The 17658-nt window shown below is 43.7% G+C and overlaps 1 protein-coding gene across 4 annotated transcripts in view; it reads right to left on the minus strand.

Moving 5' to 3' along the window:
- The window catches only part of CHN1 (chimerin 1), a 194641-nt gene extending 180976 nt beyond the window's left edge, over positions 1 to 13665 (minus strand). The window contains exon 1 of one of the 4 annotated variants that reach the window (XM_041722802.1): positions 13537 to 13665. Coding sequence is in view for 2 of the 4 variants with exons in the window: in XM_041722800.1 (XP_041578734.1) it covers positions 13537 to 13555 (19 nt within the window). In the remaining 2 variants the exon portion in view is untranslated. Of the gene's footprint in view, positions 1 to 5517; positions 5546 to 13536 lie in introns of those variants that run through there. The other 3 variants (XM_041722806.1, XM_041722800.1, XM_041722801.1) reach the window with 3 other exon arrangements.
- Positions 13666 to 17658: the final 3993 nt, after the last annotated feature.

Here is a 17658-nt window from a genome sequence, read left to right on the forward strand (position 1 = left end):
CTGCAAATACAGAGAAGGGAACTGATAGGGAAGCTTGTGCAAAGAAGAATCGGCAGGAGTTGACAGGATACAGAGGCAAGGGAGGGAGGATGGAAGAAGGCAAGCTAAGGATCTGGTGCTGGGAACATGTGCCACCTGGAGTCCACAAGAAATCCTGACAGAGGGGCACCTGGGTGGCTCAGTGGTTGTGCACCTGCCTTTGGCTCAGTTCATGATCCTCGGGTCCTGGGATCAAGTCCTACATCAGGCTCCACATGGGGAGTGTGCTTCTCCCTCTACCTAGATCTCTGCTTCTTTCTGTGTCTCTCACGGGTAAGAAAGAAAAAAAAGAAAAAGAAAAAGAAAAAGAAAAAGAAAAAGAAAAAGAAAAAGAAAAAGAAAAAGAAAAAGAAAAAGAAGAAGAAGAAGAAGAAGAAGAAGAAGAAGAAGAAAAAGATAAAGAAAAAGAAGAAAAAGAAAAAAAGAAAAAAAGAAAAAGAAAAAGAAAAAGAAAAAGAAAAAGAAAAAGAAGAAAAAGAAAAAGAAAAAGAAAAAGAAAAAGAAAAAGAAAAAGAAAAAGAAAAAGAAAAAGAAAAAGAAAAAGAAAAAGAAAAAGAAAAAGAAATCCTGATTGAGATGTAGAGGGGGTGCCAGGGCAGGGCTGGAGACAGAGACTCAGGAATCACCCACACAGTATACATTGTGGAAGTTTGAATACTCCCGAGTAAGGAAGGGAAGCCAGTTCTTGAAAAGCAGACATTTCGGGCAGCAAAAAGAGGAAACTGAGGCATAGTGAAAGGGGAAGAAAAGGAGTAGCAGAACACAATGTCTTGAAAGACAAGAGAAAAAAGTTGCAAGCAGCAGCAGTCAAAAATAGCAAAGAGGGGCACCTGGGTGGCACAGTTGTTTGAGCGTCTCTTGGTTTCAGCTCAGGTTGTGATCTCAGAATCATGAGATCAAGCCCCACATCAGGCTCCATGCTGTGTGTGGAGTCTGCTTGAGACTCCCTCCCTCTCCCACTGCCCCTCCCCACTGCATTCTCTCTCTCTCTCTAAAATAAATAAATACATTCTTTTAAAAATGGCAGAGAGTGCAGAAATGTGCAGAAAGATCAAATATGAGGACTGCGGGAAAGCCACTGATTACTGGCTACTAACTGATGAAGCACTTAGGCGAAACAGAAGCCGAAAATGAGGTAGTAGCTGTGACAGGAGGCACTACTTGACCAAACCTGAGTCAGGCTATCCCAAGCTCTCTTCTTGACTAGCCTCGGCCCTGTCTCCAGGCTGCACCAGGCCCTGCAAAGCCCTTTGAGCAAGAAATCTGCTATGGCAGTTTAGAGAGAATCCTCCTACCTTCACTATCCAATCAAATTCCTCACCCCTGAGCCCTGATATCTCATCATTCTGGCCCGTCCTCACCAAAAATCCTGTTGGGTCAGTTTAGCAAGAATTCCCCCTCCCCTGTCTCCCCTTAGCCATTTTCCATCCTGTGACACACACACACACACACACACACACACACACACACACACACACACACACACACACCACTATAGATCCTCCCTGCTCTCATACTCAGAGGTAAGCCCCATCTCTTTCTCCTATTGTTCTAGTCTTGACACCTATCACGGTAGTCCTGAGTCTTCCTTGTTCTTTAAGCCAGTGTCAGAAATCCTTTGTTCATCAGAGTTGCCCACCTTTCTTTTTCTCTAGTGCTTAATGATATTCCCAAGCACCTATTACAGTCCCCCACTGGCTGGGAGGAGACAGGGTAGACAGGGTGGAGGAGGAAGCAGCCATGCAAGGAAGAGGAGGTAGGGCCCACAAAACACTAATAACTCACGCTGGTACTTCAGAGGGTTCCAAAGTTGAGGAAAGGCTTTCTCATGTTGACTAGGAAAGCATGGCTGGAATGTAAGGGAAGTGGTCCAGGGCAGAGGAGGAAACTAATGAGACAAGACAGAGAAAAACAAATTCCTCTGCTTATTGTCTTCAGTCCTCTTGCATTATGCTTTTTTGTAGACCACCTCAATTCTTTCTGGAACAAGGAGAGGTATTAAGAAGTAACAAAAATTTTTCTTTGATTCATTTAAAAATATGAATGTTTAAACTGCTGTTTGTATCTACTCTTCTAATACCCATATGACAATAGCAGGAATGTCTATGTAGCATGCAGATTTATTATTATGAGAGAAAGATGGTATGTTTTCATTTTCAGACCTCTAAAAGGTTAAGTTAGCCATTTTCATACTGAATTCCTATTCGATTATGTTCCCTACCGTGAGAGTAAAACGTGAACAAACCAAGCTAATTTATGTGCAATTCCTTTGTACTGTTGAAATGAAAAGGAACAATAGTTTAATGAAGTGGAATTTGTTATCTAATTATGCCAAATAATTTAGAAACATCTGCCGATGGTTAGTAATACTACAGTTAAAACCTCAAAGAATCTGCTCCCAGAGAGATTTCCATTTTACTCAAGCCCTTGTGAGCTTCCACTTGGGAAATCCGTATTATAGTATGGAACCATCAGATGAGAGAATGGCACATTTACTGCATTAAAAAAAAAAAAACACATGAACAAAGAAGTGAACAGTAGAAGGTGTGTACATGAATTGAGGCCTTAAAATTAACTCCCAAATTTAAGAAATCCAGCAGACTTCTGTAATATGCAACATTCATTCAAGCATTTATTGAGTAGCTTGGATGCATCAGACACTCGCAGTTGTTAAGGATACACAGAAGAAATCTACAGCTTTCACGTCAGGGAGCTTCATCTAACAGGGAAGGCAAGAGAATCCATCTACGGACCACCCTATCACCACAGGGTAAGTGGTAGGAAAGAGAAGTGTACGGGACACAATGGATGCAGCAAAGGTGTAACTAACTCACAAAGGGAGACTATTCAGGCTGAGTTTTGCAAAGTGTGTAGAGGTAAGCAAGTGCAAAGAACAGCTTTGGGAAATGACTGTGCCAGAGGCACACTAACTACAATCCCTTCTGGAAACTTCAAGTAGTCCAGTACAGCCGAAGCACAACCTCTGAGGAGGAAAGAAGAGGAGATGAGGCCAGACAAGTAAGCAGGGGTCCTATTCAAAAAGCCTTATATTCAAACTAGGAAGTTTGGACTTAATCTTAATGGTGACAGGGACCCACTGTTAGACTAACCAAATTCTAAGAGGCATAATTTCCAATTATGGACTCTGACACAAAAATAATCCAAAATAATAAAGGAAGAAAAAAGATAAATGAAAGCAAATGTTTAAGCTGACTCAAGGTGGGGTGCCTGGGTGGCTCAGTTAGTTAAGTGTCCAACTCTTGATTTTGGCTCAGGTCATGATCTCAGGGTCATGGGATCGAGCCCCGAGTCTGGCTTTGCACCTTGCAGTAAGTCTCCTTGAGATTCTCTCTCCCTTTCCCTCTGGCCCCCCTTCAGGCACATGTGCATTCTCTCTCTAAAAAAATAAACAAACATATAAACAAACTGATTCGAGGTTGTCCACAAGATAAGTATATAGATGATAGTCCATCACTATCACTATACTTATTCACTCAGTAAACCTGGACTGAATACCTGGGACATAGCAAACATTAAGCTTATATTCCTTGATATATTTTAAGGGCTAAGCGGCAGGGGCTAGATCTGATTAGAGTCTAGATCATCACCCAAAGGAGAAGCATTGCTGATTGGTCAGTGTACTTTACATTTCAGAGTACAACAGGAAATATCAACTGTTCAGAGCTATCAGAAGTTTATCTGGTATTCTTTTTTTTTTTTTTTAAGATTTTATTTATTCATGACAGAAAAAGAGAGAGGCAGAGACACAGGCAGAGGGAGAAGCGGGCTCCATACAGGGACCTTGACGTGAGACTCAATCCCGGGTCTCCAGGATCACACCCCAGGCCGAAGGTGGCGCTAAACCACAGGGCCACCAGGGCTGCCCCTATCTGGTATTCAATGTATGTCCCTGAACTAGGTTTCTACCAGAGCATTACCAAAGTCTAAAATGGCATGTGGCACATATTTAGCCACACACATAAACAGAAATATTGCAGAGCCATTTTCTCAAGTAGGTCAACAGACTTGTGAAAACAACTGCTATCTTGGATCTTTGCTAATATCAACAATAATATCAGTAACAATATTAGCTACTATGTGTCTTCACCACTGTATCAGGAACCTTACACACATGATCTCATTTATTTCCACACAGAAGGAAGAAGGGAATTAATAGACCTGGTTTACATATAATGAAAATGAGACTAGAACATAGAGCTGACACTTGGCAGAAAAAAGATGAAACAGAGCCCTTTACACCAAAATCCAAGCCCTTCCCTCTACACTGCACACTATAGAAGTATCCTCCACAAGCTCCCCATCCCACACAGTAAAATCTGATCCTTACCATGGTTTGTTTATAAGGCCCTACATAGTGACCCCAAGACTCCTCCATTCCCCAGGGACCTCTCTGTCTCATCTCCTATCACCTCCCCCTGGCTTACTCTGCTCCAGCCATGTTGCCCTTCTTTCCCCCACATACTCCCACCTCAAAGTTCATTTCATGAGGCAAGGAATGTGGGACTCATTCCCTCACATCCTTTGAATCTCTGCTCCAAATCCACTTGGCTGTGAGGCCTTCCCTGACCATGCTGCACAGAGCTAGCTCCACCTCCTCATCCTGCTTTATACTTCTTCATAGCACAAACCACCTGGCACAGTAACATTTTTTTAAAGATTTATTCATTTTAGAGAGAGGGAGTGCACACCTGGAAGCATGCAATGGGGAGGGGCAGAGGGAACGAGAGAGGAATTCAAGCAGACTCTGCTGAGCGTGGAGCTGACCCAGGGCTCCCTGAGATCAGGACCTAAGCCGAAGCCAAGAGTCCAACGCTTAACCAACTATGCACCCCTCCCCCAGGCGCCCCCACACTATACATGTTTTATTGTCTGTCTCCTTCCACTGCAAACATAAGTTCCTTGAGGACAGGAACTAATACATACCTGGCACATTTTAGGTCCTCGATTTCTTCAATAGATGAGTAAACAAATCACAAAATAAGAAGACCCATCCCAAGCCTCAGAGCTATCTTCAGAAAAATTAGGAAACAGTATACCTCCTGTTCCTCCTTCCTTCTCTCACTCTATGGTACATCCATTCCTTGCCCCTGATCCCAAACGCCCTGGGCTCTTACATTGTTCTGCTTATTACACCACCTACCTCAGGTCCTTCTTAGTAATGCCGTACGCCCTACCTAAAAACCAGCACTTTCTCTTATAGCACAGCTCCCTCAATCAAAATGCTTGCCCTGTCTACTTTAAGATCCTCCGTCCATAAATTACAGTCATTCCCTCATGCTATGTGAAGGTAAGTATCTAGAACTAGCATATTATTCCTCACAGGTAACATGCTAAGAATCCATGCTTTAATTGTAGTATCATGATATTAAATGCATTCACTACGGAAGGTCTGCAGGGGAAATACTTCAGTCAGGCAGATATTTATACACTGCTCAAATGGATACCTTTGCCGCTTACCTATCGGGCTCATGCCCAGATCTCAGGGACCTGGGTTCAAGCCCCGCAGGAGGCTCTGTGCTCAGTGCATGTCCACTTGATTTCCTCTCTTCCTCTCTCTCTGTCCCTCCCCCTGCTCATCAGAGTGCACTTGCCCACGCTCTCTCTCTCTCTCTCAAACAAATAAACAGAACTCTAAAAAAAAAAAGAGATTAGCAATTTAAAGAAAAGGTCAAGTCTGTGGTCATGAAAATCTATTCATGCAGAGATACAATTCTTGGACTACATCTTTTCTTCTATTTGTTTTACACCATGAGATATACATGGTCCCGATGAAATCCAAAGGTTAAAAAGTCCAAGTGGAAAGGGAAAGGACAAGCTTCGGAGCAGCTAGAGGAAACACAATGAGGTGGCCCCCTGCCAGGCTACTAAGCAGAGGGCCCACACCGGGGCCTGACTCATCTTCCCTTCCCACAAATTCCTCAACTGTCTGCATTAATTCTTTCCAAGAAATGCTTACTTTTCTAAATTTAAAACAACTATTCAAACAGGCATGAGCATTTCTACACTATCAATTTTTTGTTTTGTTTTAGTTTCTTGGAGAATAAAAGAGGAAAAAAAACTTTCTAAAAATGTGAAAAGTTCTAAAAGGTTCCTGGATATAAAACCATTATTTTTAAAATAGTCATTTCTGTTTTTTAAAGTTTAAGTGAAGTAAACCTTTCTTCTGTTCCATGTGGTCCTCCCCCCTCCAGGTAATTTCTAAATTAATAATGTTTCAATTGAGACAGAATTCACACACCATAAAATTCAGTCTTTAACATATACAGGGAAATGGGTTTTTTTAGTATATTCACAAAGTGTTCATTATGGTTTTTAGAAATAAGGAGCCAAACTAAGAAAGTATAATATAACTATTTTTCTATCAAATATGGTTTTTTTTTTTCAATATAACTTTTCAGTGTAAAATACACTCACACCATTCTGTTTCTTAGTTTCTTTCTTTCTTTTTTTTTTTTTTTAAGAGAGAGAATCTTAAGCAGACTCCTGACACAGGGCTGATCCCATCACTCTGAGGTCATGACCGGAGCTGAAATCAAGAGTTAGACACTTAACCAAGTAAGCCACTCAGGCACCCCTATGCTTTTGAAGGATAGTAAGATTATATTAATAAATAAAAATCAAAGGTTATGGGAATCATTTACTATGTAGGAATAACTTATGACTGGTAAAGCCAGGCTCAACGATTTGTCTTGAGTTGGGTTTGGGCAGAAAGTTCAGTGACTTCATTTAGTTTATATATTACAAACGAATAATAACGTTTTTTATTTTTATATTTTTTAAAGATTTTATTTATTTATTCATGAGAGACACAGAAAGAGAGAGAGAGGCATAGACACAGGCAGAGGGAGAAGCAGGCTCCATGCAGGGAGCCCGACATGGAACTCGATCCCGGGTCTCCAGGATCACACCCTGGGCTGAAGGCGGCACTAAACTGCTGAGCTACCTGGGCTGCCCAATAATAAAGTTTTTTAAAGGTGCTACTACTGATACTTTATATAAAACTGAGAAAACATCAATTACTCATGTCAAAGGATATTACTATTACTATAGAGATTCTCATGAAGAAAAACAATTAAGAAAAAGTGCCTAGCCGTCTGGGTGGCTCAATCGGTTAAGCCTGACTTTGGCTCAGGTCATAACCTCAGGTGCTGCGCTCAGCAGAGTCAGCTTCCTCTCTCCCTCTGTCCCACTCCTGCTGCTCTGTCTTCTCTGTGTGTCTCTCTTTCTCAAATGAATAAATAAAAAAATTTTTAAACCCAAAAAGACAAAAAATCTTCTTAACAAGGGTGGGATTTTTTTTTAAAGGTAGACAAATATTGATCTAAAAGAAATTGAAACTCTTATTGACAAATTATGTCACATTTTTATAAATTATACATATCACTCTATCTTCAAAGATCAGGATGCTAATAGGATTGTTACTGCAGGGACAGATGTCATTCAAAAGACTACATTACCAATATTCCTTTTATACCTTTTATAAAGGTAACTATCAGAGTTATGGCAACTATAATTCTTTTATCTCTCTTACATAGTATTAAATCTCCACATATTAAAAGAAAATTTTAAAGCTAAAATATTAAGCTTTTGATACCAGTAAGAGAATATGCACAAGTATTTACATAAGGATGGTGATCTTAATGACAGCTGAAAAGATGAAACATTCTAAGAAAAGTAGCTGTGCTCTCACCACTAGACCACCCTGCTGCTTAGGTAAGTCCCTCTCCTGTTCTTAGATGAGCAACATATGAAAAACAAAAATGTCAGCAAAGACTGTATTCAAGTGGAGTTTCCCATAAAATTAGCTTTAGGGCAAATAAATCATAGTGAAAATGCAGTTGATTTGTCTTTTTAAAAACAAGTTTTAGGGACACCTGGCTGGCGCAGCGGGTAGAGCATGCAACTTGTGATCTGGGGGTTGTGAGTTCGAGCCCCACACTGAGTGTAGAGATTACGTTAGAAAAGAATTAATGTCAGGACAGTCATAGAAAATTAGAAATTTTTCCAACTGTATCACAAAGAAGGCACCATTAACCAGTTAACTGCTCCAAAGGATCTCCAGAAAGATGCCGAAAGGCAGGTGCGGCAGGCAGCAAAATGAAAAGGTTTCCATGGCAGTATGAGAGTCTGCAGAAAGGAGGTCAGAGGTCACAGTGAATTCTTAAGTATCAGAAGGGATCTGTGGCAGTGATGATAGTGACTGGTATGAAAGGAAAAAGGAAAAAGAAAAAAAAGGGGTGAGGGGGCAACGCCTGAGCTAGTTCTACCCAGATAGAGTTATTCAGGGTCCAGCCAGCCCAGCTGGATTTTAACCGAGTTCCCAGTCTCAGCATTTGTCTGAGCTGTAAACCACAGCCCCATTTAGCTATAAATGACAGACATACCTGCCAAAGGATAACCTGGCAGGATGCTTTTTCACCCAGCTCTGTCAAATAGGGCTTTATTGGTATAGACAGTCAAGGCGTTTGTTAGGTAAACGAGCTATAAAGTCCTAAATTAGATGACCTGAGACTTTGTTTCTAGTCCAGCAATTGTTAGAGAACATGTGCTTCTCTATCAGGAAAGATCTAAAAAAAAAAAAAAAAAAAAAAAAAAAATCCTATTGGAAATAGGTAGTTAGGTGCATACACTATAGCTCTGGAATATAAGCTCCAAGAAGACAGGGACCAGGTCTCTTGCACATTGTTGTAGATTTATGTTGAACAGACAAGCAAGGTGAGTGAGCAGAGTATGAATTACATTTGGATGATGTTTAGGATTTGAGGATTTAAAAATTATTTGAATTGAAGCAGATAACAGAGGCATACTCATCTACAAGGTGGAGAAAAATGCTAGCAAATACCTGAACCTTCAAAAATGCATATTTTCAACTCCCAAATGGGACTGTAAAATCAGGAAATATTGGGATCTAGTTCTTCTATCACAGATAAAACAGAAATGTGCATTAAAAATATCTTTTTAAGCTGCAAAGGTGATTAATAGTGAAGACAAAAGGTAAGACAGTTGTCACTCTTCAACTTAACTTGTCAAGTATTTCTGAGTTGCTACAACGTACTTAGGTAAAAGAAAGTTAAATATATCGATGTAAAATTGTATTAGGTAATTTTAGAGGTTCTCATTTTTTTTAAATGAAGCTTTCACTAACATCCTATAAAAGAACATTCTTTACAATGACAAAAACAAAACCTGGATGCGAATGGAAAACATAAAGAAAAATAAAACCAACAACCTAAGGGCACCTGGGTGGCTAGGTCAGTTGAGTGCCCTCCTCTTGATTTTGACTCGGGTCATGATCTCAGGGTCATGATTCTTTCTGCCCCATCCCCCCCACCACAACCTGCACTTTCTAAGGAAAATAAAATAAATCTTAAAAAAACAAACTAGACTCTATTGCTGGCAGCTATGCACTGAATTGTGTACTCCAATAAATTCCTATGTTGAAGCCCTAACCCCAATGTGATGTTATCTGCAGAGATGAGCCTCTGGGGAGAAATGAGGTGAGATGATGTCATGAGGGTGGGGTTCACATGATGAGATCAGTGCCCATAGAAGAGACTGGAGACCTTGCTTTCCCTCTCTCCACCACAGGAAGACACAGCAAAAAGAGGGATGTCTGTAAACCAGAAAGAGTGCCCTCATCAGGAAGTGAATATGCTGCTCACTGGTCTTGGAATTCCCAGCCTCCAAAACTTCAGGAAATAAATGTCTGTCACGTAAGCCACTCACTTTATGGTATTTCACTCCAGAAGTCCAAGCGGACTTAGGACACTGGCCTTACCAACTAACACACCCATGATAGACAAGATAGGGTCCTGGCAGTGGTTGCTTTGAGAGGATCTCTATTGAGCTCTGACGCTGATAACTGTTTAGTTACATGTGTCCAGTTTCTGGTCCCTATTTCCTCTTTACTATTATCTCACAAAACTTTATTATCTCATTGCTCCTCTGCTCTAAGTTGGTTATTAAGAGGAAATATAAAGGGATACGAGGTACTTCTGACTAGTTAAAAAGTAGTACAGTTGGGGCGCCTGGGTGGCTCAGTTGGGTAAGCATCTGACTTTTGGTTTTGACTCAGGTTATGATCTCAGGGTCATGAGATGGAGCCCCGTGTTGGGCTCCATGCTCAGCAGGGAGTCTGCTTGAGATTCTTTCTCCCTTTACCCCTCCCTCGTCACCCTCCTCCTACGTCCATGTGAGTGCATGTTCTCTCTCCCTCTCTCTAAAATAACAAATAAATCTTTTTAAAAGCAGTAGTACAGGGGATCCCCGGGTGGCTCAGCGGTTAAGTGCCTGCCTTTGGCCCAGGGCGTGATCCTGGAGTCCTGGGATCGAATCCCACGTCGGGCTCCTTGCATGGAGCCTGCTTCTCCCTCTGCTTCTCTCTCTCTCCCTGTGTCTCTCATGAATAAATAAATAAAATCTTTAAAAACAAAAACAAACAGTAGTACAGCTGACTCTTGAACAGAACTACTTATATGTAGACTTTTCTTCATAAAACCAGTACAGTACTGATAAATGTACTTTCCTCTGCTTTTCTTAATAACATTTTCTTTTCATTAGCTGACTTTATTGTAAAAATACAACATATGATATGTATAACATAGAAAATATGTGGTAATCAACTGCTTATGTTACTGGCAAGGCTTCCACTCTACAGCAGGCTATTAGGTTTTTGGGGAGTTAAAAGCTAACGCTTAGATTTTGGACTGTGTTGGGGATCAGCACCCTTAATCCTCATGTTGTTAATGGATCAACTGTCATATCTAAAATAAAATCTATTTCTTCTAATGGTGGGGACTGCTCTTAATATATACAAAGGCTATTCTGAATTGGGCATATATGAGCAATCCCGTATTTAATACAATGGTTCTCAAATCTAAGGATAACAGAATCACAGGGGAGTCCCTTTAAAATCCCCTTCTTCTAGAAATGCAGATTCTGTGGACCTAGGGGCAATGGAATCTACATTTTTTTTAAATTATTCATTTGAGAAAGAAAAAGAAGGAGAGAAAAAGGGAGTGCACATGTGCACAATAGCGGGGAGGGGGGGCTAGAGAGAGAGAGAAAAACAGACTCCTCACTGAGCAGGGAAGCTGATATGGGGCTTGATCCCAGGACCCTGGGACCATGACCTGAGCTGAAGACAAACTTAACCAACTGAGCCACCCAGGCACCCCAGGAATCTACATTTTGGACAGAGATGACTGATGAGTAGTGTGCAACAACTACTACTCTATCTCTCATTACTGAAAAACAGCCTCTGCACACAGGTGTAGTTTCCTTTATAACAGGGAAATTATTCTTAAAAACCTGCAACCAAATTAGATTTTGTAAATTAAATTCTATTTTTCCACAAGCTGACTTTAAAATCTTAAAGACACTTTATTCATTCTGAGCGGTGGGAGTTGTTTCTTTTAGCTTCTTCTTGAGGTCAAATCCATGCCCTTCCTTTCCCCATCCCTCCTTACGTAGTTCAAGATTTAATAATTTAGGAATCCTTAGAACCTTATCCCTTACTCTGCTTCTCCCTAATTTGTTTATTCACTGAGAATGTCAGCATTCGAAGTGGCTGATTCATAAACCTTACCTTTGAAAACACACCTGAAAATGCAGACTCTTTAAAAAGGAAAATGAGGGGCACCTGGGTGGCTCAGCGGTTGAGCGTCTGCCCTCAGCTCAGGGGCTCAGGGCGTGATCCCAGGCCTGGAGATCCAGTCCCACATCAGGCTCCCCACCCCCACCCCCACCCCCGCAAGGAACCTGCCTCCCTCTCTCTCTTTCTCTCTCTTTCTCTTTCTTTCTCTCTTTCTCTCTCTCTGTCTCTTATGAATAAATAAGTAAATCTTAAAAATAAAAATAAAAAACTAAAAAGGAAAATGAATTTCGTGAAAAAACAAAAACAAAGAAACCTCTCGTCTAAGGGGAAATTTACTCCTGGAAATATTACTGCTGTGTATCAGCTACAACAGTATAAGAGAAACGCTTCTTCAAAAGAAAATATCAACTATGATTTAAGCCATCCACCATTTTTAACTTTTGTACAAAAAGAAGTCCACACTTAAGGAAAAAAAAATGCTCTACTAGATGGTGCAGATAAGACACAAAGTATTAGAAAAACAACAGTGAGATTTTTATTTCTTTCAGAGAAAGAAGAAACATTTTTTAAAGCACCTAGGGATGGGGATCCCTGGGTGGCCCAGGGCGTGATCCTGGGGACCCAAGATCGAGTCCCACGTCGGGCTCCCTGCATGGAGCCTGCTTCTCCCTCTGCCTGTGTCTCTGCCTCTCTGTCTCTCATGAATAAATAAATAAAATCTTAAAAAAAAATAATGCCATTTCTAGTACTGTGGGTATTCCGGCAAAGTAAACATACCCCAGACTGCAGACTGGCAAACTGTGTTCTAGGCTCGCTTCTGCCACAAAAGGGCCATTAGAAAATAACCTGCCTGCATCTAAATGTAATGTATACAATAAGGTGGCTAAATAAGGGTAACTCTTTGATTCTAGCAGATTGATTCACTCTCAGTATTTATATGAAAAAGCATTTGTGGTATGTGATGCCTATAACTTGATCAAATGATGCAATTAAAATGTAACTGGAAACTTCATCTTGTGAGTCACTTACTTACACCGCCCCGGTGGCCAGCAGTGTCCCATCAGTACAGACCATACACACTACTTTGAACATCTAAATTCCCACATACGGAGTTTTCTTAAAGGGAGGTGCGTGTCCTCCACGGTCAGCGTCGGCAATGGGAAACATTGTATCTTTTCAGCCCTTCTTCCCAACCCATCCATTGTCATCACAGACTCCAGGAGGGGGGGGGGGCACCTTCAAGTCTTAACCACTGAAACAATAGTGTTGCAGTAATTACATCACAGAAATCCCATTTCTTTCCTAATACCCTCAAAGTTATTCTCCCGAGATCACTTATCACCCAGAAACCAACTTTCTCCTTGCGTGCTCTCGTTATCTGTCAGCGCAAACATTTTCCATTGTAACAAATATTCGGTTCACCACTTATCCCGGGCTCCAAATAAATAAATAAAAAATAAATAAGCCGTCCCAAAACCCAACAAGGCTCAGCGCGCCTGCCTCTGGCAATTTTCCGGGGAGGCTGGGATGCACAGACATCCTGCTCGGAAATAAATAAACTTTCCAGGATCTTTATTCACTGACTTGAGACACGTTAGGTCTGGAGGCCCCCCCGCTCACTTGGCGCCCAAGCCGGCACGTTAGAGCGGCCTCGGGTCACCCGTCGGCCAGGGCGGGCGGACGGCGGCTGGCGGCGCGGAGCCGGCCCGGGGAGCACACGCCCAGCGGCCCTGCCTGCGGAGGAGACAATGGAGAGGCGCGAGGGAGCCGGCCCGCGCCCCCGCCCCGCCCCGCCCCGCCCGGCCGGCCGCGAGCCCCGGCGCCCCCCGGCGCCCCCCGGCGCCCCCCGCCTCCCCGGGGCGCGGCCCACCTGCACTCACCGAACAGGGTCAGGGCCATCGTACGGCGCTCCCGGCCGCTCGCCGCCGCCTCCCGCCGGCGCACGCGCTCCTCCCGGCCGCCCGGAGATGAGCGCCGCGGCCCGGAGCGCTCGCAGCGCGGAGGGCGCGGGGACCGGAGGGGCGTGGTGGGGCGCGGGCGCGCGGGGACGCTGCAGGCCGGGGCGCGCGGCCACAAAAAGTTATGTGTGCGTTCGCGGCGGGCGCACCCGCGCCGGGGCAGACCCGCTAGCCCGAGGCGAGCCGGCACTTGTCGCGGCCATCTGTGCGCCACGCGGAGCGCGCGGGCGGCGGTACCTGCGAGGCGGGGGGCGCGGCGGCGGCGGCGGCGGCGGCGGGGCGGCGGGGAGGAGGAGCAGCCTCGCGGGGCCCCCGGCGGGGCGCGCTCACTCCGCAGCCCGCGGCCTCGCCGGCGCCATCTTGCGACAGCGTCTCCCCCCGGATCTGCCCCTGCGCCTCCTCGCGCGACCCCCGCGGGCGGCCGGGCCGCTGCGTCCCCATGGCAACGGGCGCGCGCCTGGGGGGCTGCGGCCGCTGCGTCCCCAGGCAACGGGCGCGCGCCTGGGGGGCGCGGCTCGGAGGCGCGCGCCGGGGGCCGGGCCGCTACGTTTCCATAGCAACGGGCGCGCGCCCGGGGGCCGCGGCCGCTGCGTCCCCATAGCAACGGGTGCGCGCGCCGGGGGCCGCGGCTCGGAGGCGCGCGCCGGGAGCCGGGCCGCTGCGTCCCCATAGCAACGGGTGCGCGCGCCGGGGGCCGCGGCTCGGGGGCGCGCGCCCCTCCTGCCCTGGGGCTGGGAGGAGCCGCCGCCGCCGCCCGCTGGGAGGCGGCCTCCGGGAGCCTGGCGGGGCGGGGGCGGGGGCCGAAATCCCTGCGATTTTTCTTGAATGGGATTTGTGGAGGCGCGGAGAGGACGAGGGCCGAGCTGTTACTCGAAAGAGGAGGATGCTCCGCGAACTGCCGTCCCCAAGCCGGGAGGGTCATGCCGGGCCGGGTTCGCGCGAGGACGGATCACCCTCGGGGTGGGCGCGGGTCTGCAGCGCGTGACCTGGGGCTCGGGCCGCGGCTGGGCCCGGCCTTCCCGCCGGGACTTCGGAGCCTCGGGGGCCACTGATCGGAGGGGACGGGGGTCGTTTAAGAAGCAGCAAGGGATTACCTGCAATAATTTGATACAAGGCCAATGCTAAAATCTAATTTTCTTGCTTTTACCTGATGCCTCTTTGATATTATCTCAGGGGGAAAAAAATGCACGTTTCGCACTGATTGGCACTTCTATACCACAAAAGATTGTTCCCCTGAGCTTTTTGCATTTATCTGATAATCACTGGCAACATCCTTCTTTCTAAGATATTTTCCGCTCGCCTCTGTCTTTGCCTTAATTACCGAAAAGCCATATAACGCCTTGAGATGATCAGCCACAAGAGATGCTCTTGAAAAGCTCGGTTATGAGGTTTTTGTGTCGTTTTCATTTAATGTATTCGAAAATTCAGTATTCTCTACTTGCTATGTGTGTTCCCTCTGTTAAAAAAAAAAAATCCCCGTTTCTTGTGTCTCTTAGGGATTGGTTACTGTTTCAGCATCTAATCCTGTAGATTTTCTCTTTGGTTCTCATGTCTTCCTAAATCATCTTTCCTCTTAACAGGTCCTCAGATTCCCTAATGTCATTTTCTGCTTCTCTCTGATTTTCAACTAATTCTTATTAGAATATTATATAAATATATCTTCTACTGAATGTGTCTTGAGGATCAAATCCTTACAAAAATTACAATCACTACTACAAACAGAACCACAGTTAATTCATCATCATTTCACAACAGACTCACATCAGAAGAAAAAGAAAAGCCAGTTGGGAGGAGGAGCCAAGCCTTTTGTTTCACGTCAGTTAACTCTAGAAAAAAGAAATAGTAAAATAATTCAACCTGAACATGCAAAGGTATCAGATTCTGCATGCTTGAAATTTTCTGATGAACTAACATGGCTCTCCTTCAGCTACTAATATCAAAATAAACGTTGAAATCCCCACAATTTTAAGTCTTTAATGAAAAGGGCTCTTGATTCTGAACGGCCTTGCTGCTCATGAAAAATCATAAACACACAGCTCGTGAAGATAAATGAGATACTTAAGAAGGCTTTGTGGGACAGATTTTATAACCATGTAAAGATTGCTGCTGATCTGCTCTGCAAATCAGATAAATCAGAAACGAAAGACAGCATTTGCTGCCTCAACCAGTGATCTTCAACCTTTTTTGGAACTTAATTTCCCTTTAAGGCTCTGATGAAAATACTGTCCCTCTTCCTGGAAAATGCTTACATACATATTATACACTCACCAGAATTGCTTCCCACGATCTCAGAGGGATTATGGCCTATTCAGGGACCCAGATACCCTTTGTAATCTCAGTTTTACTTTTATACTTTGAATTTTTTACCTTTCACATGGAAGCATGGATCTTTGAACAGGAAAGGACCAAACTCCCCTGATTTAAAGATAAGGATATTGAGGGCCCAGCAGTCAAAAGATTTTCCCAAATGTGTTCACCTTTTAGTGGCAGAACGAAGAGGAAAATCTGAGGCATCTGGTGTTTCTCCCTGACCACCTCCCCCACCCTCCATCCCCCACCAATTTAGAGGATACATGGTTTGAATTTAAAAAGAAAACTCTGCTTAGTATTAGAAGCAGAGTGGCAAGGGGACCATTTTGTCTTCAGTCATTTTGCATGTGTGGGTCTTCTTGTAATTTGGGAAGTTGAATTTTTGTCTCAAAGGGCCTTTATTCACATGCTCTTCAACTCAGAACTATGTGTCCAATCAGGTTGAGAGAAAAAGTGCTTTTTTCTCTTCTCTTTGTTAAACTCTCTTAGAGAGGTACCAGAGCATCAGTGTTTGGCTGGTACAGCTGGGTTGGCTGGTAATTCTCTCTGTCCCCTGGGGGGTTATCCTGGGGCGCATCCGAGGGAAATTAGCAATCCTGTGTTCACACTCACATTCCCATTATACAGCCAAGCTTTGGTTACGGGACCAGCCTTGCACCCACCCGTTGTGGCTGCACACAGCTGAATCTTAGTGATAGACCCAGCTTAGATTCAGGTGGGGACATTCTTCCCTCCTCTTGCTCTTTTCTATACAAGTCTGGGCACTCCTACACCCAGACACACACACACACACACACACACACACACACACACACATCCCTTGCAAGAGAGGTTTTTAGGATACTGTTTGAAGCAATACAGCTCAATGTACTATGTTTCTTTCCCTAAACATCTAGCTTTCCACAGTGATTCAATTGACTTCCTAATAACAAAATGCTTTCTCTACTTGATCAGAGTGCCATGCCTTGAAAATAAGATTCATTTTTATGTCGTATTCTCTAACGAGGAATACAGAGTGTTGCTGTTCTCACCTAGCTGGAAGTAAAGCAATAGGCTTTCAACCACAGATTCAGTGTAAGGAAGGGCGTTAACCACTTGGAGATGATTATTGTGGGTGGTACCTTAGGTTGTTTATTTAAAAGGGCGAAGAGTAAGTTGACTTTTACAACATTTATGTTTTCATTCAAAGATTTAGTTTTGTGTTTAACACCTAGAATGGCCAGATCTGTTGTCAGATTTTTAGACCAATGTTTTACTCTTTCTGGTTCTTCCTATTTGTAAAATAAAGGGACGGGGCTATCTCTAATGTCTTTTTAATGTCTTTTTTTTAGGTTTAGCTGTCATTCTGCAATATTTTAAAATATTTAAATTAACTGGATTATGGATAAAACAGAGAAGATATTTTTATTTGAATATTTAGTATATCATTTATGTATTCAGTATATTTAACGAGCGGGATGCCTGGTGAGTCTAAAGCCATAGGTCACATTTTCATAAAGACGGTACAATAAAGTCATATTTTATTAAAATATTGATACTATGATTTCATCCACAGTATGTGACACTAATGTTATATTTATTATATGCCCTTTCTCAGGTTTAACAGGATTAAAATAAAAGTATGCACTGAGCAATCCATGTCAGATTTACTAAAACAGTTTCTCATTTTTATGTAAGTTTTGTGGACTAAACAGAATTTAAGCAATGCTCTAAAATTCTTTTCTACATTTTAAA

This window comes from Vulpes lagopus, chromosome 11 (assembly GCF_018345385.1).
Source record: "Vulpes lagopus strain Blue_001 chromosome 11, ASM1834538v1, whole genome shotgun sequence".
NCBI classification, from domain to species: domain Eukaryota; kingdom Metazoa; phylum Chordata; class Mammalia; order Carnivora; family Canidae; genus Vulpes; species Vulpes lagopus.